Source organism: Bombina bombina, chromosome 9 (assembly GCF_027579735.1).
Source record: "Bombina bombina isolate aBomBom1 chromosome 9, aBomBom1.pri, whole genome shotgun sequence".
Classification (NCBI taxonomy): domain Eukaryota; kingdom Metazoa; phylum Chordata; class Amphibia; order Anura; family Bombinatoridae; genus Bombina; species Bombina bombina.
In genome coordinates this window covers 29,906,734-29,928,834 of record NC_069507.1, presented here as the reverse complement: position 1 = coordinate 29,928,834, position 22,101 = coordinate 29,906,734, and the positions used below count along the sequence as shown (strand labels likewise).

Here is a 22,101-nt window from a genome sequence, read left to right as displayed (position 1 = left end):
TCTTAAATACATAATAAAAGCTGTGCTTCAGTGCCACTGGTAGGATAAAGCTAGTGAGTCATTCAGGAGTAGAAATACATGCGCATGTTTCACTTACTGTTTAGCAGTAACAAAACTTGCGCTCAATAAGAAAAAAATATCATTTTTATTTATTATCATAAATACAAAGCTCCAAAACCACTTTAATATTGATTAAAAATAAGCAAACAATATGCCGATCCTGATCACCCACTGTCCCATGCACAAACTCTACACCATTATGTCTTTACAATCAGAATACATCCAATATCTTCCTAGCAATTCTATTCTATGACATTCTATAACATTTGTTGACATCCTATTACATGCCTATTATTGCCTGTTAGACAATGCAAATAAGGATATATGGGTGTGCTACTGTCTAGTACGAATGACAATCTTGTATAAATTCAAATATACATAATCACAAATAACAATATACCATCCAATCATTAAGTATTAGTATTAAGTGGGGTCTGGAAGGCAAAACCACCTAACGCGCATTTCACCTTGGCTTTTTCAAAGCAATAGTACTAGAGTGGTATATAGTGTTGATTTTGTTTGTTGTTGATCCACATTGGCACAATGTTTGTTTATTTCTGATCAGCATTTAAGTGATTGTGGAGCTTTATATGATAATAAATAAATGTTATATATTAACTTATTGAGCAATATTGTTACCGCTAATTAGTAAGTGAAAATAACTGAATGGTAAAGGTGTTTCTCCTTTCTTTGAATTAATATTATTTGTACTAACAGCACTAACCCCCATCCAGGATATAGTTAATAAATAGTAATTTCCTTTTCAAGAAATCTTATATGCTGACAGATTATAGATGGGATCTCTTAAATTAATTTTAACTGTAATATTTTATGACTCTGTTTGTCTACATGCGTAGGTCCAATCAGCGGCCCTGTACTCATCTGGAGAAGAAAATGTATATTCCAGGAGTTACATTTTAAATAGGTTTTGCCCCTTTTGAAGGAACTAACAAATTAGAACCTTTTTTCTTTATTGCAGTAAAGATCCCTGTAGGTGCAGTACCACTATGAGAGCACATTGGGGATGAAAGTACAATATTTTATAGTATATCTAATAACTGTGTCTGGTGAAATGAGGTTTGTTTTTGGGCTACAAATGACACTAGACAATTAGCTTTAGTGCACACATGACCAAGCTTAGGAAATATATTGACTTATCATATAAGGAACACAAACAATACATGGAAAGTTAGAAACATATATAAGGTTTATGCACTGTATGATAGCCCAGATGCCTTGTGATGTGCGCACTGATTAGCAGATCTGAAATACATAATACTAAATGTGCCTCGTACAATATTTACATGTATATACAAGGGGAGTCAGATGGCACCACAAGGTTGGAAGTGCATATTTTTGGCTTATGAAATGTCACATTTACTAACCTCATCGGGTATTTTTAGTAAAACTTTCTATGGTTGGTGTGGGGGAGTTATCTTTATCCTAAGCAACACACATTCTTTAGTGCGCTGCTCTGCGCTACGCACTGATCTGGGCTCCTTATAAACATTCAATCTGATCCAGAACAAAGGCAAAGGGATTGAATTGATGGCCACAGTAATCCTCAGCTATTGTCAGCTATCTTATGACATCACGCCAGTGTTATCCTGAGAATTTGTTCAAGAATGGTTGTGTAGCTCTGAATATCTGTACATACTGCAAACATTCTAACTAATATTAAAGGGACATGAAACCCACAGTTTTTCATTCATGGTTCAGAAAGAGTGGGCCATTTTAAAACAACTTTCTAATTTACTTCTGTTATCATTTTTTATTTGTTCTGTTAAAATCTTTTGTTGAAAATCAGGGACGTAAGCTCAGGAGCGTGCACGTGTCTGGAGAACTATATGGCAGCAATTTTGCATGAATATTATCTATTTGTAAGAACACTAGATGTAAGCACAATTTCCTGCAATTAAGTGCTCCAGACACATACCTAGGTAGCTCTTCAACAAAGAATACCATGAGAACAAAGCCAATTTGATAATAGAAGTAAACTGGAAACTGTTTAAAAAAAGTTTGAATCACAAAATAAATTGTTTGGGGTTCATATATCTTTAATTTCCATCAGGGATGTCTGCGATTCACTAAAAACTCATTTATACAGCTACATTTCTAATCTCAGATTAAAATATATCATTCTGTGCTCTACAGAGAGCCACTACAATTAAGTGTCTATTAAAGTGAGCTTTTTGTAGTTTTAGATCACACTGTAATTGTATTAAGTTGTAAAAGCACAAACAAAATTCCACTCTGCAATGTCAGTAAGAAACCTTTTAGCAGGAGCGTCAGTGAGCGTGAACAAGCGTAATGTCAGTAAGAAACCTTTTAGCAGGAGCGTCAGTGAGCGTGAACAAGCGCAAAGCCAGTAAGAAAGAGATGTGTACCTGGTAGATGCGTCTTTTTATGACCGGTGGCTGCGCCACCCGCACTGCATTAAGAAGAGGCAGCAGCTGGAGTGTCACAGAGTCACACATTCACAGTGCAAGGGTGGTAGGTGACAGTGTAAGATAGGTCAGCAAAACGTGACAAGCCAGAGAAGGGTGACGGAGAGAAGAAAGAACAGGGAAGGCAAATAGAAAGACTGTGAAATAACAGATATAAGGAATCTGAAGAGCAAGAACACAGTTCCATAGGACAACATTAAATATAACTCCTTTAGAGAAGCTAAGTATCAAAGACAGAGAATGTGTAGATGCCTGGGCACTTATTGATGAGTTTATAAAACAATGTACAAACTGGTTATAAAATATTTAATTTTCCTTAACACTTTACAAATGAACTAAACTACTTCACATACAAGTGGTCTGTCATTGAAGGCATCAGAAGTAGCTCACTGAGATAAGAGGTCTATTCATAAAAAGGTGAAAGTTCAGCTGACTTTTTTTAAACGATTTGCTGGAAGCAGTCAGCTAAAGCTGGTGACATTTGGTTGCTTCTATTCTGAGAAAGACGGCTATTTTCTAAACTGAAACCAACTTGCACCAAGTTTGTTGACATCTTGTAAACCCAGTTGTACAAACTCCAATCTGATTGGCTGTATTTGTCCTGACTTTATGAAAATGAAACGACCCACTACTGACTTCCTTGTGTTGTCCTGACTTTAGTCTCAGGCTTAACTTATGACCAATATTACTGGCAGCCAAACTATTAATGTGAAGGGGAAAGTGATGACATAATTATTTATGGTCAGTAATGAATCACAGTATGTCATTTTGTCCGTTACAATGTCCCTTTAAAGAGATACGTAGTACTTAAAAACTGAAAATTTTCAGTATAGGTGGGGATACAATGGGCAAATCAGCTATTTCAAATGACTAAATAAAGGTGAAGTAACTATCTATAAACAATATATTACTCTCCAGCATTGGGAACACATTTAACGGAGAGAGAAAAAACCCCAATGCACAGCCCCTTTAATTCCTTTCACATTCAGTATGTACAGTACATTCACCACAATATATAGACCCCAAGGTGCAAAACCATATCCAGAACAAATAGATCGGCTTATGCACTTATTTCTTCAAATGTAAAAAAATCAATTCCTCTTCAGCTGAGTGAGAGAAGCCTTAGGGTTTAGCCTTAGCAAGAACTGCTGTAGTTAGATATGAAATGTCAGTTACATGGCAGTAAACCTATGAACCATCATATTCATTTATAAAAAGGGAATTAAAGCTGTGGAATTTTTATTAACCCTGATAGATAGATTTATGTTCTTATCTGTCATCAAAATCTAACAAGTCTGTTTTATCTATCAGGAAAAAGCATATCTGACAACAATGCAGCAAAAAATGCCTCTTGGCTCATGAGCTTTATTTTATAAAATAAATGTGTCATTTTCTGTTCAAGTTTATTAGAAATTTATTAGAAAATGTCCCTTTGCCCTACTTTGTTAGCCATTGATTATTATTATTATTATTATTATTATTATATTGCCATTGCTAACTTTAACTGCTATTTAACTGCAAACTACTGAAATTGTGATCTTTTTGCATATTTGCTTTAAAGGTGTTTTTTTTTTTTTATCCAACTCCTTTTGATCCCTCCTCCTCCTAATGAGATGATACTGATGTGAGTAAAGACAGATTATTCACTCACGTAAAAAAGACAACAATATATCTAAATCAGCTATTCCGTGACCTTACCCTTTACAGTTATCTTCCATAGTATACATTGTTTCAAGTCAGTTACTAAACAAAAAGTCTGTAAATCACTGACTTGCCTTGGATGTACTAAATCCAACTGACTTTCAACCAATGCCAGGGGCAGTCAAATGGTTAATTTAAAACAGGTCCCTGCTGTATAAATGCTTATGTATTAAATTAACCTTTTGGCTGCAAGCAGTATTGGTTATAAATGAAACCTGTAGATATTTGTCTTCTAAAGTGACTTTGAATCGTGTACACTCTGTGCAATTTTTTTTAAATTTAAAGGAACATTACTAGAAGCTAGCTGCTGATTGGTGGTTGCACATATATGCCTCTTGTCATTGGCTCAGCTGATGTGTTTAGCTAGCTCTCAGTAGTGCATTGCTGCTCCTTCAGCAAAGTGTGTACAAACACAAAACAACCATGGCAAAAATATTACTCCCCTTATGGAGGCCGCTGCCTGTCTCAGCCTCTTCTTCCTCCTGATCAGTAACAGACTTCTTCGTATGGTGGCGCCTCTCCTCCTTCATAATAGAAGTTTTCTAATGCTTAATCTGAAGGAGGAGCGGCGCTGCCATACTACTAAAGAGCTAGATCACGAGTGAAGCGCTATATTGCACTCGCGTCTTAACTTTGCTAGACAGAACTTTTTTGCGTGGGTCGGGTAGCACTCGTATTACATGATAAAAGTAAAAAGTTTGCACGGCAGCGAAACCCGATGCGCGCTAACAAAATATTGCGACCAAATTAATGTATTCTTCCCATAGAAGTTAATGAAGAGTGCAAACTAAAAAATAAATAAAAAATGAACAAGTATACTCGTTCGCTAACCCAATAGGAGTTATGAAAATGTCACATTCCAATGTTCTTCACATATAGAACAATATACTTTTTATTATAAATATATATATACACCTGTATATCAATTCCTTTAGATATAGCATAAATAGGTATAGATATGTATTTTACATGAACAGTATCACATATATATAGAAATATATTTTATAATAAAAAGTACATTATTTTCTATGTAAAGAACATAGGAATGCAAAATATGCTTAATGAGCATCGGGGGTTCGCTATTTAGGATTAACACGGCTGAGTTAATTTATTCTATGAGTTATTTTGAATATTTTACAGTATGTTACACAAATTTTACATTCATATGTTCTTCGCATAGAATATAATGTACTTTTTATTATTAAATACATATTTCTATATATATCTAATAATGCTCACATAAAATACATATCTATACCTATACCTATATAACTATAAGAATAGATCTACAGGTATAGGTATAAATAGATAAATATAGAAATAAGTATTTATAATAAAAAGTACATTTTCCTGTAAGTAAAGAACATTGAAATGTTAAATATGTACAGTAAATATACAGTAAAACACAAATACATATCTACACACATCTATACATATATACACATATTTATACATATATACACATCTATACATATGTACACACATCTATACATATATACACATATTTATACATATATACACATATTTATACATATATACATATATACACATCTATACATATATACACATATTTATACATATATACACATATTTATACATATATACACATATTTATACATATATACATATATACACATCTATACATATGTACACACATCTATACATATATACACATATTTATACATATATACACATATTTATACATATATACATATATACACATCTATACATATATACACATATTTATACAAGTCTATGTCGAGCTTATCCAATATGCGTAAATCACAATTACACTTGAACGAGTGTAATTACTTTCAACTCGCACTATACACAATATTTCCGGTGTGTGCAAAAAGCCGAGAAAAACACAATACCACGTACGTAACAGTTAGCGAACCACTCCTAACCTAGCACTAAAAAGGATATAAAGAGATTGAAGCAAATTTGATGATATAAGTAGCTTGGAAATCGGTTTATATTCCCATGCTTTATCTGTATCATGAAAGACTAATTTTGGGTTTCGTGCCCCTTTAAATCAGATTGGAGTTTGAGTTACCCCCTTAAGAAGTTGGTTCAAAATTTAAGTCCGTCTTTTTAAAAACAGTTGATTTAAATCCCAGCTAGAACAGATGAGTTTGACCAACTTCAGACAAAGTCAGCTGGACGTTCGGCTTTCCTAGGATAGACCACTAAACCTTTCTAGTTTCTTTACCACTAATTGTATTTATTAGATAGACAAGGCACTGGACACATTAGACATAACCAATGTTTTTTTTTTTTTTGTTTGTTTGTTTTTTTACGAAACTAACCAAGAAAACTCATATATATATATATATATATATATATATATATATATATTAAAACTAAAAAACATTATTAAAACTATCCTAGATAGAATCTACCCCTTTAAGTATTCCTGTCTGGCGATGTTTTAAAGTTGTATAAAAACAAATCTACATTTAAACCCTTTAGGGCAAAATATTTTACATATTTGTATTATTTGTTTACTTTCTTAAATGATTTTTGAAAGTCTTCCCTATTCCCACAACCAGAAAAATCCGTACACATTCTGAATTTGCAATATTAGTCCTGGAATGTGGCAAAATATGAACATTATTGGCACGGAGACATATGTAATGTTGTCCTGCAAAACAGTATAGATAAATAAATAGTAGTTCATCTTCTTCCATTTTAATTATTTCAATGGAAGAAAATACAAAACTTGTCTGTAGCAAAAGTCTATCAGCCACATATTGCATATTGTGCCCAATGTGCACCTTATTCGGAAATAAATACATTGTTACTATATACAAAAGACAAAATATTTGTATATTATTATTATTATTAGCTTTCAAAAACTATAGAGTTATATAAATCTTTAATATTTTTCAGTTGAAGACACAAATGAATGCATTTTTAGATGACAACTGCAATATTAAGAGGCTGATTCTAACTTTATCTCAGACACAGTTTAGTAAAAGTTACCCACAAACCTTCAGAACAAGGATCTGATTGGATCGTAGCGCAGCAAAAGTGGTGCTTAAATTATCCTATGACAGCGGAGACATCAAGTAAGATTATGTCATATCTAAATCTTTTTAAGCAGCTTCCAAAAATCTTAGCCCTTCAAAGCATCACTTATTATGAGCGTATTTGTTTGTATATTTGCACACCTTTACTAAATGTGTCAAGTAGGATAATAGCACACCTGTGCTGTCAATGCGTAGAAATACGAGGAAGTGACTAAACAGCCGGAGAGTGTCAGGGAACACGCCAAATCCCATGGCAGGATTGTTTTGAGCATATGACATGTTGATAAACCAGTCGGACTCTGGATGGAAAATGTGCTTTGATGCTAAAAATTCTCTTATTACACAATAAACATCAGAAAAGGGGTTAGGTAAAGTGGCACGTGGAATATTTTGGATCTAAACCACTTCAGTTATGACAACTCTTTTTGTTACTTAAAATAAATAAGCTGGAACAAATTACATTAGAGTTAGGTCTCTGCTGTCTTTTGTTACTAGGCAAATCCTTTTTTAAGCATAACATTTGTGGAGTTTCCTTCCTAGCTGTGGGGAGTCTTCTGTGCCTGATGCCAATACTGTCATACTAGTGCACAATTCTTAGTCCTCTGAATGCTAGAGTTTTATATACGTTTCCTAGACGTCATAGATTAGTATCATTTTTAAAAGACTATAGCAGGTCATGGGCGGTCATTAGCCATGCACCAAGAAAGGTAAAAAAACGGTATTTTAAAAAGAATATAGTTTCTGGCTACTTTAAAATGGCTGCCAAACTCTGCCCACTGATGACGTCATAATCCGACAAAATTCATCTTTGAGAATTTCAATTATGACCGAAATGTCCCTTTAAGTAATATCTTTATTCCTAAAAATTAATAATTTATCAAAATCCTCCTTAGGCACCGAAGAGGACCTTTTACAGCACTTGCTTTAATGCAAAGGATTTTTTGTGAATGCACAAATACGCTTCTCAATTAATATAACAAAAATTATATAAAACTACAGTATTCATTTTTAAGGACAATTCATTGTGACTATAATTAATAAAATTATAACTAGCGTTGCTAGTTTTTGCTTCATCTACATTTTGTGAAGAAAAAATGGATTCTGCTCTCAGATATATTAACTTAGATTTCGAGTGGAGCACAAACATTTGCTTTGCGAGCGATAAGGGGTTTATCGCAGGTGTTGTCAGGCTTATCGCTCGTATTACGAGTTAAAAGTAAATGTGATCGATTGAGCATAAATGCGATTTACACTAGAATGATTACCGTGACTTCAGAGCTCTGGTTAACGCACATGAGAATATGCGATCGGGTTTGCACGAGAGTGGGTTGTTAGGTTTTATTTCCACTTTTTTTTTCTCTATTGACTTCCATAGGGGAATGCATGAATGTGCACGCAATATTATAACTTGGGCATTTTGTGCTCGTTGGGTTAGCGCTTAAATGAAAAAAGCTTTCTTCTAGCGCAATTAACATTCAAGCAGTAGCATTTATTAGCGCTCCACTCGTAATCTGACCCATAATCAATAATCTAATTTCCTGTTCTTACACTGGACATGTACCCCACTTTTATTTTATTATAAAGGTAGATAAAATATAATCCCATCAAATTTACAGGAGTTTAACGTAAATTACTTTTTTTTTTTTTTATGATATAGAGCAATATTTCTAGAGTGACCTTCATTCTATTAGCTATATCAATTGGAGATGGAGTGCATTTATATCTAAACAACTAAAGGGACAATGTACTGTAAAATAGTTTTTCCCTTAAAGGGACACAAAACCAAACATTTGTCCTTCATTATTCAGACAGAGCATGACATTTTGAACTACTTTCAAATGTACTTCTATTATCTAATTAGTGTTGTTCTTTTTGTATCCTTTGTTGAAAAGCATACCTAGGTAGGATCCAGTGCAGCAATGCACTACTGGGAGCTAGCTGCTGATTGGAGGCTGCACATTTGTACCTCTTGTCATTGGCTTACTGATGTGTTAATCTAGCTCCCATGAGTGCATTGTTGCTCCTTCAACAAAAAAGACCAAGAGATTGAAGCAGAATAGATAATAGAAGTACATTGTAAAGTTGCTTAAAACCGCATGTTCTATCTGGGTCATCAAAGAAAAATGTGGGTTTTTATGACCTTTTAATGTGTCTACAATTACTTTTTATACCAGCTGCAGAGTATAAAATGTATGGGGAAATGTTCCTTTAGGTTTATTTTTGTATATGAAATATCTGTATCTGATCATTGATACCACAAACCAAATAAAAGAGCTAAGCTTGCAGGGAGACTTGACTCTCTAAATTTACACAAAAATCCTCCTTATCTCTTCGTGCAGTCTGAGACCAATTATTAGAGAGAGCAATGGAAAATGTAAATGTTATACCTTCTCTAACTAACTGAAGGTAAATGAGTTATTTGTAAAACAATTAAATACACCCCAGCACGTACAATGGACCACTGAGAACACATCAAAGGGAAGAAAAATGACAGTACAGTGTCCTTTTATAAGGATGTTAAACAATAAATACACACTAGACATAATGATGTATTCAATAGCAATTAGCCTTAGAATAATATGTAGATGTATTTTTTTTTTACTATAGTTAAAACTAAATTAAAACATAGCAACGTCCATTACTTTATAGAAACTCACAGAAATTTACAAAACCAACAATTTTCAGAGTTATATTACAGGAACAGGGAACAAAATAAATAAATAAAGTTTATTGCAAAGTTTTTAACTATGCATAAACCACTTTGAAATCTAGCATTAGCAAAAAAAATAATTGTGTTGTGTCAATGGTAGGCGCTGTATATATAACTCAATAACAGTGACTCCAAGGGGTGGTCACTGGCCCACTGAAGAGTTTCTGACTCCTCCCCCAACAGCAGTTAAAGGGACAGTATACTATAAAATAGTTTTTTACTTAATGTGTTTCCAATTACTTTGTTTACCAGTTGCAGAGTATAAAATGTATGACATTTGCTTTTTAAGGTTTATCTGTGTATATGAATTAGCTGATTTTGTGTTTTGATGCCACAACCTAATAAAATGGATTGAGCTTGTAGGTATAATCAGATCTCATTACTTTATCACATTGTGTACATATACATGCTAATTTTTCTTATATCTGTCCATAAACCAATCACCAATACTTGGAGAAAACAATGGGAAATTAACATTGTATTACCTTATCTTTTCTATAACACACTGGGAGTGTAATTTCTTCTACTGACTGTGTTAACACAGCATGGCCTTGAGGCCAAAAACTTTCAGGATGGGTGGGGATACCACAGGCTAAATAAACTAATTCAAATGCCAATATAAGGGTGATGGAAATACTTGTAAGCAATTTAATACACTCCAACAGGTAAAGTGGATCATTGGAAACAAATAAAAGGGGAGAACATTTTTAGTAAACTGTCCCTTTAACTCTAACTGGTCCAGCACCATAGCCCTCTTTCACTGCAAGAATGATTAAACATAACTCATCACATTCCCCCAAACACCTTCATACACAATCCTAGCAATACCCTGAAACCCACCAAACCTAAAGACCCCACTTTGATCAAGAACACTGCAAAATAAAAACAAAAATCTTACAAATGATAAACCTACAAGCCCCCTTACATTCCTTCTATAATTCTCATTTTATCATGTTCTCTCATCAGCTTCCAGTTGCCACAGGATTGACTGTGGTCCTCTTCCTATTGTTGTGTCAGGGACTAATTCAAGGTTCCCATTATATTTCTATATTTTTTTAAATCAATTGAAATTGGTTAAGTAATCAGCCATTCAGGACGTAAGTGGGAGGTGTCACTGTCAAATCTAACAGGGATGAGAAGGGATTTTTATAGTTCTTCAGCCTTAAAGGGCCATAATACCCAAAATGTTTAAACACTTGAAAGTGATGCAGAATAGCTGTAAAAAGCTGACTAGAAAATATCACCTGAACATCTCTATGTAAAAAAGAAAGATATTTTACTTCAAAAGTTCCTCAGTAGCCACCTCCCATTGTAAAGGATTTCTAAGCAGCATTTTAGTGTATCTGTCCTGGGACAGCTGAAAGGATGAGCCTCGTGAACTCTCATATTATTTCACCAATCAGGTAAAGGAAGCTTACTATGAAATCTCATGAGAGTTAAGTCAAATCTCATAAGATCACAGTAAGAGTTCCTGACCTCAGCACTGCTGATGCTGATTGGCTGCTGTTCATTTCTTCATTTTTTTTTTTATTTTTACCTGCAGCTGGGGGCAGCTGAGTATAACTTTTTACACAGAACTTACTCTGCTGAGCTGAGGAAATTGTGATGTAAAATATCTTCCCTTTTTTTACATAGAGATGCTCAGGTGATATTTTCCTGTCAGCTTTTTACAGTTATACTGCATCAGTTTCAAGTGATTTAGCATATGAGTATTATGTCCCTTTAAGTATGAATTTGAGAGGTTTGTGGTTTTCATGAGAGAAAGACAACTGAAACCTTTGTAAGTCCAGGCTATTGCCTTACTGTCTACAAACTAGCATGATTATGTGAGCCACAACTATTCTGATGGCTGAGGGCCCCCTCCTGATGTATGTCTGTAAGCGCATGTACATTCTTGCTGTGGTGAAGGCGCTCCCCTTCCATATGCCATCTCATCCTTCTTCAATAAAACGACTGGCATGCCATCTGGATGTGTGCCAGGAAGATGGTAGTTACAACATCTCTTATTTACTTGACAACCACTTCTTGTTGCTTTAAATATGACACAATATATTATTGGCTTCAGAGCCATGTGGTTACTTCATTGTCACGGCAACACATTTCATAGACAATTCATTTGAATGCTAATCCTGTTTATGATTACAAAATAGCAAGCATGGTCTTATTTTTTTTAAAAAGCGTGACTATAAAGATTTCATTAGTCATTTTCCAGTTTGTTGTCTTCTTGATTTATCTGCTAAGTGAAACAAAATCAAGAATTTTGAATCATGTTTTTGGAAAAGGAAGAGTGGATCTTGGAAAAATAAAGCAGTTACCATATGCTGCACATCTTGTGTTATTCACTGTACATAAATAGATCATCCTGGCATGGGTTAAAAACTGGACATATGTACAGAACTAAAGATACTGTCAAATCTATCTATCTATCTATTAAATAATCTATCTATCGTCATAGAACACTCAATGAAATCACAATATCACTGCAAATTTCTCAATGGAAACATTTACAGATATATTTAGATGCATTGTACAAGAATAAGACAAATACAACTTCTAACATGCATTTGATTTATTGTAGGCATGCTTATGCTTTACAAACACATGCAGAATACACACATGCTCTCCTCATTACAGTCTCATAAGTTTGTAGGAGCATGCACGGGAGGCAACGTATGACTGCAAAGTGCCCACCACGATTTATTGGCAGTACATGTGCCAACCACTAGATTTTGGGTTAATGTGAATGTACTTCAAAATAATTTATGATTTGTTTGTGTCAGCAAATATTTACTTTACCTAAAAAAAAATAGATTATTGAATAATTAACTATATTAGACTATGCTATATTGGTGTTAAACCACATCAAAATATGTTATTAATACACGCAATGTGAGTAAGGCTACAGAAAATATTTACCCTGTGTGAGTACTCTCCACAGTGACCCTAAAATAAAACACAAGAAAATGTTCTTTAAAGCGGAGTATTACAAACGACTAAAATAGTAAAATGTAGTCAATAAATTGTGTAGCGTTTAGCAGAAAATGTATAAATAAATAAAACAAACATATTTCAGGATCTACATAGAACAAGGCCAGGTGCGATGCTTGAAATCAAACAAAAACTGGTAAATATGTGCTGCAACAGAGGAAAAGAAATGAGCAGGTATTGCTACTTGTAGTTTGTAATTGTAAGGAAAAAGGCAAAACACCAAAACTGTGTGACACCAAAACATTTAGGGCTAGATTGCAAGTGGCGCTCAAGCGCAAACTTCGCTAAAAGTAAGCTTTTTTTGTGCGGCAGGTAGTGTACATATTACAACTTGAAAAAAAAAAAGTTTATGCGCAAGTGAAACACAACACGCGCTAACCAAAGGACTTTTTTTGAATATCGCAACAGTCTTAAAGTACCATAAAACAGGTTGAGATATGTGCATATCCTTAAAGGGCTAATTAATTTAAAATAGTTTGCATAAAAAAATGTTTAAAAATTGCTGGCAAGTATTTTAAAATATTTTTTAAAAATAAGCAAAATGAATTACATAGCTAAACTGCCTGGAACAGCCAACTCCACCCCTCTTATCAGTGTTTAGACACAGGCATTGTATTTCAACTAAGTTCCCAGCTTCTAGGCAGCTCCAGCAGATAATCCCTGTTCACTTTTGCATTTTACCAAAAGAAAAATAAGCATAGATACAGCCATAAAAGGAATTGTGTGGGGGGGAGTTAGAGCTTTACAATTCAGAAACTAAAAAGAAAGGGTTAATGGCGAGGCACTGCAGTATAAATTTGCAGGTAAAGTAATTAAAGTACATATTATTATATTTTGTCTCTATCCCAACTTGTTTTATGTCCCTTTAACTTATTCTCTCTCTCAGACTTCAATGGAAAGCGCAGAAGATAAAACCTAACACTTATTGTTAACAGGAGTTATGCATATTTCACATTCCAAAGATTTTCTCATACAGGAAAATGCTATTTTTAATATTTATATATTTATTTATTTATTTAAACATGTACACATATTTAGACATGACTATATATATATACATATATATATATATATATATATATATTTTTATATATATATATATATATATATATATATATATATATATATATATATACACACACATACACAATATAGCCCTTTGCAGTCAATCACCTTGTCATATACCATATACCTTTTAACCTAAATAACTTCTTTTTTTTTATTTATATTTATATGAATAATTTATATCAGACAGCGTTTATATGAGTGTAACTGTAATTTTCAATGTATTTATGTTATGTTTAGTACAACTTTTTTAACACATTACCCTGTATGCAAGGTTTTAAGTCACGCTAACCCAATGAGTGTAAAATGTGATTGCACTTTCACGATAACGTTTACTTTCAACTAGTAATACAAGTGCTATTTCCATTGCACGCAAAAAAACTATATCGCTTGTGCACAACAGTTAGCGCCACTTGCTTTCTACCCCTTAGATGGTACTTTACTACAAAGTATTATGATGAATAATTATAATCATCAGAATAATAATAATGCTCAGAAACCTACTACCTAGGTATGCAACTTAATAAAGGATATCAAGGATACAAGTGATCACAGAAGTAAATTAAAACTGCATGGTCTCTCTGAACCATAAAAAGTTACATTTTTAATGACCCTTGAAAAATCACGTATGATGATGTTTTGATTGCTGTTGCTATCTTTATACAGAGCTCAGCAGGCCTTGTGCAGTGTGATTTATCAATATTTATTTAAGTCAGGAAGGATGCTGGACCGTTGGAGAAAGTCATGAACAATGGCACAGCGCAAGTTTACAGTCACCTTTACCACAGGTCTTTAGCTTTATCCTTTCTTACTATCCAAACCCCTCCCTGTCTGTTGTACCCTCGTACAAAACAAAACCTTAAAATATAAATTGCACAGAACAGGAGAAAGATAGGTCAGATCTTTCGCTTGCCAAATTAAACATCATTTGTCTTCCCTTCAGCAATGTGCCAAGTATACACAAAGCAAATCTTAAGAAGGAAGAACATTCCTTTTTTTTTTTTTTTTTGCTATAGACAGATAAGGACTTTTAATGGTCCTACAGTCAGTTTTGTAGCTGCCATAATATCACAGGATGTTCTCATGGGTACAATGTCAGCATGGGCATAATATGATGGGAGCAATGTTGCCTGTGAAACTCCACTAAACCAACTGTATAGCAGAAAAGGTTGTAACACATTGCAAAGAAACACTTTGCAGCCCATGCTGGCATTCGATCGGATAAACCACTGGTTTTCAAACCTGCCCTCAGGGTTCCCTAACAGCCCACATTTTGAGTATATCTGAACTGGAGCACAGGTGAAATAATCAGCTGATTAGCAAACATGGTTATTTTACCTGCTCTCATCCAAGGTGATCCTAAAATCTGGCCTGTTGGGGAGGCCCGAGGACAGGTTTTAAAACAAGTTGGTTAAACCAAACTCTAATTACCACAATTTAGCCAATCACCTCTTATTTGGATGGTGTTTGGCGTGATTCTGACAGCAGGATGTCATGCACAATATATAGGCAAAATCTCTACTCAGAACATTATGGTCACATGATTGTAATGCATAATCTTGTGAAACAGCAAATGACAACAGTTTACAGCCAAACAAAGATTAAGCTGTTAGGGTCATGGCCTTGATGTTATTTACATTTTAGTCTACAGAACCTATTCACCAAACTATAGAGAGACCAATGATCTTTAGGAAACTGCTACCCTCAATAATAATAATAATAATAAAAATAATACCTGGAGAGTTTGAAATCACTTTATATTATTGTACAAAACATTTAGCACCATTTTCTTTATACATTTGGTTATATTTATTTCCATGCGTCTCTTACTTTTTCCCCTTTGAGTCCTGCAGGTCCCTGTCACAAAAGAAACAACAGTTAATTATGTGTTTAATAATACAAAAATATACTGCAGCACAAAGCAAGAGATATAGTAATTACATGATACAATGTATTAATAGGAAAATAATTATATTCCATTTTATTGTACAAATCAGATGGGTTTTAGGGACAGATTAGTGCATCACTAAAACAAAGAAAACTATTGTGCACATTTTTAGTTTTGATTTTTGTAAAGCAAATTTGAATCAAACGAACATAAAATAGTAAATTCATACTAGTTATAATAATGTATTCAAAGCAAAGATTAGCCTGAGGATAATATGCAGGCATATTTTTTAAAATTATATTAGTTGTAAAAATATTGAAGAAATAAGTATACATTTTCAGTTTCTGTAAAGTTTTGCTTATATAAAATAATGGGCGCAGCCATGTTGAAATCTAGGTTTGCTCTTTTCTATCTCTTCTGCGGAAGATTTTAAGATAGTGGTTATGATTACTTTATAGAAACTCAGACGGGAAAAAAAAGGAAAACTCACACTTTATATGATAGAAAAGCAAGACAATATAACTGATTGTTAAAGTCATTTTATTTCTCAGGGTTTAAAGTCCCTTTTACTGTACATTGATATATTTCACAATTTTTCTATTCCTAGTTGTCCTCAGCATAAGACTTTAAGGTAGTGGTTATGAGTACTTTAGAGAAACTCAGGTGGAAAAAAAGGAAAACCAACAATTTAAATGATAGGGAAACAAGACAATATAACTGATGAAAATATAATACTACAATTGTATGTATTTTTATCAGAACAACTGTATAAGTCATTAGAGAGATTCAATACTTACTGGTGGTCCTATCAGACCAGGCAGACCCTTAAAATAATAAAACAAATATATAATTATAAATCAGGCTAAAGCAACTGTTATTGACAAAATATCTTACATTTTGAGAACAATTCTGCTATCACCTTTTCCAATTACTTTCCCACAAAATCTGCCAGATTCTAACATTGTGATCCATTATGCTAAAAATTAAGCGGAGAGACATTGGTCTTGTTTATTTTATTTTATTAGTTTTTTTCTACAAGGGTAAAATTACTTGTCAAACATTTTGACTCATCGGTTCTCTAAATATTTATGTACTGAAATAAATCAATCATTATTATATGGGAGCACAGGAAGACGGCAATAATGGTCATTAATATCCTAAACACAAAACTGTCAAGTAATTATTTTAAGTGTTACTTGGGGTCACTTTTCCTTAAAGCCGCTGGTCTTGTCCAGTTGACTTATGCATAGCATGAAGTGCTACGCTGCTGGTGTAAAAATCCCAACTCAATTTTAGTTATAATGAACAAGAAAATATAATTAGCAATTTGTATAAATCAGGCTGATAACTGGGTCATTTGCTGATTTTTTATAATGTTTTGATTCTCAAACATTCTAACATTAAACTCATTTAATCTTCATCAGAAAGAAATAAGGATAATTAGGTTTTCCGCTGGAGCAGTATCTTATATCAAGCGTAATCTAATTGCCATTATTCATACATATTAAGAATTCAGTTTAGAAATAGATAATTGCAAAAGGCAGAGCTAGAAAAACAGTAGAACAAGTACAGAATACTTTAGTTTAAATAAAAATAATTATACAGTAAAAAATACATATTAAGTTAAAGTTTCATTTAAAGGTTGTTTACAGCCCAGATGTGTATTTAGGGCTATATTACTAGTGGAGAGCTATTTATCACTCCTGCTCGCATGCTAACTACGCTAGAAGTAAGCTTTTTGCGCACGACGGGTAGCGCGTATTACAAGTTGAAAGTAAAAAAAACGTTTTCGCACTAGTGCTAACCTGACGTGCGCAAAAAGCCCAAATTTTAAAAAAATTGCAACCACATTAACGTATTCCCCAATAGACTTTAATGGAGAGTGAAAAGTGGAAAAACTATCCAACAAGTTGCGCAAACCCGATCACATTTAACCAAGTGCGTTAACCTGACATAAAATATTCATATTTCACATTCCAATGTTCTTCAAATAGAAGAATGTTTTATTCCTAAATACACACACACACACATATATATATGCACAGTATGTTGCGGATAAAGTAAGAAATTGGATAATCCTAGCATTAACTGGGTGAACCTGACATTACCCAAGCAGCTGTGGGTAAAGCCAGATGTAACATGATAAATCTTCTCAGAGTATCAAACATATATATGATGCACTATAATTCACACATCTTCACTATCTTGTTTGCCTCCGCCTGGGGGGTTCAAGGGGGACGAAGCCCCCCTTGCAAACCTCAGGTTCACTTGGGGTGGATAGCAGAGGATTAGCAGGGTTCCTTTCTTGAACCCCTAGTCATGGGCAAAACAAAGTGTAGATGAAGGTGATTACATTACATCTGGCTTTACCCACAGCCGCTGGGGTAATGTCAGGTTTACCCGGATTTCTGACTTTACCCGTAACATTTATGAGAAATATTTACAGTAAATACACGCTATAACACTTTATTAAATATGATTATTGTATACATGTTGTTTCATGTTTTCAGCTACTTGACTGCAAAGGGCCCCAATGCACTTATGTATATATATATATACAGTATATATATGGCTATATATGTGTACATATGTATTTAAGTGTTTACATGTGTGTATATATATCGGTATAAAGCTCTGTGATACTTGCCATTTTTATTAGAAAGCATACTGAAGTACACTAAGAAGTATTATAGCATATGTGTTTTTAAAAAATGTTTCACATTTAGTGCTGAAGTCAAACTCCAGAATGTATCTAAGTATTCTCTCATGGAACGGGGCTAAATTTCAACCAAAGGAATGAAGGGAAAGTAATGCATTTGATAACAAAAGTAAATTAACATTTGTGTTTTTTTTTTCATTTAAAGGGACATAACAAATGAGAGCATTTACAAATAGAATGTTCAATTAGGTCATTGTCTTTGCTTGTATATTTTAAAACTATAATCTCTTGCCTTTTCTGTTACTATTTTCCATTTTTTTAAATAAAAAACAAATAAAAAACACAAAGCAAAGAAGTTATGTCATTCCCTGCGGACCACTCCTCTCCCTCTGAGTTATAATCTCAGTAGTATTTATACACAATTTTCCCTCTAGGGTTGCTGTCATAAGAAATTTGCTATTACGGAAAGGAATTAGAATCCTCTTCCAGACAACTCTAGGCAAGCTTAAGAGGTTCCCATTTAGTCACACATTTCTTTATTCTATTGTCGATATCTCCTTTCACATCGGCCTGTTCCTATAATATTTGGGAATGTATGGCAGATCGTAAGGTTGAAAAAGGTGTGAGTTACGATGTATCCAAAATTGAAATATATGTTGACGAGAGCATTTACTTTTACCATTTGTATTGTTATTGCTCTATTGCTTGCCTTTAACTATTTGTTTATTCCCTGCAAATGGTAAAACCCATTGTTAAAGTGAGCTCCAGTTCGCAATGAACGACTGGGAGTTAACTAACCCCATCTGGTGAGCCAACGGCAAACTCCCAGTCATGCACTGCTGCTCCTGAGCCTATCTAGGTATGCTTTTCAACAAAGGATACCAAGAGAACAACATACATTAGATAATAGAGCTAAAATTAAAACTACTGCTCTATCTGAACCATGAAAGTTTAATTTTGACTTTCCTGTGCCTATAATGACATCATGGGGTAGATTTACCAATGTCTGTCCGACATGATACGCTGTAGCTGTAGCATATCATGTCCGACAGACATCGCTGAATGCCAAGAGCATACACTGTCGGCATTTATCATTGTACAAGCAGTTCACCAGATCGTATAGGATTGGCCGGATTGAAGACCGCAGCCTCAGAGGCAACGGACAAGTTTGGAGCAGCGGTCTTTAGACCACTGCTTCATAACTGCTGTTTCCGGCGAACCTGAAGACTCGTGCGGAAACTAGGGGAACAAGGGCCATTCGGCCCTTGTTAAATCTACCTCCAAATCTCAAATCCCAAATTCACAGAAAAGAAACCTGAATACTCTGTTCTCAAAGATACAGCACATTTTTTCCCCCCATCTTATAACTTTTGTCTCAAAATGCTCCTGAAATCTAAATTTGCTATTTGATCCTGAAACCACAACAGCAAAGGGTTCTGGGTACAGACATGCTAATAAGAATATCTCCTTATAAAAGGTTTTTACAAAAAGACAATTGGTGGTAAGGAGTCCACCAATTGCAACAGAATAAACTAGTAGCACTCTGGTGGACTCCTTACCACCAATAGTTTTTTGTAAATACTTTAATTAATACAATGACCTATCAGCAATATAAATACATATATAATCAGATTATAAAATCTGAATCATATTTATCACAGCTGATTACTATTCCTAATGGTGGTGCCATCGGTCTTGTTTTCTTACATTCCTTATAAAAGGTGCCTTATTGCTGTAGCTGTTAGTGCACTTATGCAAGCATGATAAGATGGATTTGCTTCACTTTACTAGTAGCAATGACTTAAAAACAGTTGACCTTTGTAGGCTAATTTCTGTAATTTCTATAAACTCTAAGAACTTTTTCTTCCTACAAATTGTCTAGCATGTCTGCACAGATTATAATAGTCTGGAAAAAGAGGGATGTTCAACATAGAATCAGACAATAATTGCAGTAATGGTGTAAAGTTGATGTTTTGGAAACATTAGTCCGGCTCCGGGTACTATAAATCTGCAACTTGTCATATTTGATAGATGATACTGAGGAAGTGTGAAACTTTCTGCAACACTCTCTGTTTGAGAAAGACAGATAGATTTCAGGTCAGGCTCCCAAAACTGTAATTTCCTTTAGGCTATTAACCTCTTGGAGATTTTTTTATACATAATTTGCATCTCCGTGAAATGAGTTTAGGATCCCAGTTGGCGCTGGCAATTGAATTATCTGAAAACTTGCAAAAGTGTAATACGATATGTAGAGTAGCCCTATATGTGTCAAGCAATATTTACCTGCACTAGGTTTTATTCCCATACCCTCTTAGTTATCCTTAGCATGTGCATCCTTAGCATTTTGCTTAATTTAAGGTTTACAAAATCAAATCAGAGGTTAACAATGTCTCTTAGCATATAGGTGAAAAGCCTCATTTTTTCCTGGTATACACTGGACATGGTAGCTTTAAATTGAGATGCTACAAAGTAATTTAGACATTCATACAGAGCACTACAGGAAAACATTTAAAGAATCTTACCAGAACCTGTTGTTTTTTTTTTTTATTATTTTTTTGTACATTTAATAATTTTATACTTCTACTAATACTCACATGAAGATAGACAGACAGGCAGACAGAGAATGACAAATGGGTAGACAGACAGACAGAGAGTGACAAATGGGTAGACAGACAGACAGATTTTGTTTATACTCATCTCTAGTACTACATTCTCTGAGGCAAGCAAATTGTAAAAAATGTGAAAGAAATATTAAATAAAATATAAATGAACAAACAGCTGTAATTTCACTTAATAGGATGAAACCACTTTAACCAATTTCCAAACACTACAGAGAGAAACAACATTTTAGGACCATATTTCCCACTTAAATATGAGGTTTGGAATCCAAGAGTGATGCCAGAAGGACCTGGACAATTTGGGGATAGACCTAGTGTTTTCAGAGGACCAAGTCGACAATGGCCTCAATCACGTTTCTAATATCTACTGATATAATGAATATTGGTTTTGGACAATATTTGCAAGTAGATTTGGCCGATAAAAGGCTCCAGCTGGAAAAGTCTTCAAAAACCTCCTGGAATTATGTTCTCAGTTGTTAAGTTGTGTTAGTGGAAACTAAACCAAACCAAGAGTGACAAATACAATAGCCGTTTGACACGTCTAAAATATTATATTACAGGCGTTTGGGTTGATCCCTTTGTACAGTGTCTAAAGAAAATATTAATTTGTATATATTCAAAGAGAAATAGAACTAAAACATTATTTTGAATTGTGATTGGTCAGATTTCACTCTACTTTCACACGTGTTTAGCAACGCTCATGTTTTTTGCATACAGCTGTATATAGTTTGGGTTCTTTTGAAAATTAAATGATTACTTTTACTTCACTTCTTATCTTACATTATTAGCAATGAACTGATCCTCAGTAGGACTTTTTAGAGTGGTGTGATGGGAAAAAATCAATAATGGTTTTTCTGTCTGTTTCCATGAGACAATAACTACTGTAATATTACAACATCTACAAGTTACAGTAAGTACTTACCTGCTCACCTT

The 22,101-nt window shown here is 34.0% G+C and overlaps 1 protein-coding gene across 1 annotated transcript in view; it reads right to left on the bottom strand.

Annotated features, from left to right (window-relative positions):
* Nucleotides 1–22,101, bottom strand: part of COL13A1 (collagen type XIII alpha 1 chain) — a 148,104-nt gene that overhangs the window by 78,958 nt on the left and 47,045 nt on the right. Inside the window, exons 7-12 of the mRNA XM_053692015.1 lie at nt 22,091–22,101; nt 16,689–16,715; nt 15,834–15,860; nt 12,867–12,893; nt 7,202–7,258; nt 2,448–2,513 (exon numbers count right to left, since the gene is read on the bottom strand). The exon at nt 22,091–22,101 is cut by the window's right edge and continues 25 nt beyond it. Of these exons, the coding sequence (XP_053547990.1) occupies nt 2,448–2,513; nt 7,202–7,258; nt 12,867–12,893; nt 15,834–15,860; nt 16,689–16,715; nt 22,091–22,101 (215 nt within the window). The remainder of the gene's footprint in view (nt 1–2,447; nt 2,514–7,201; nt 7,259–12,866; nt 12,894–15,833; nt 15,861–16,688; nt 16,716–22,090) is intronic.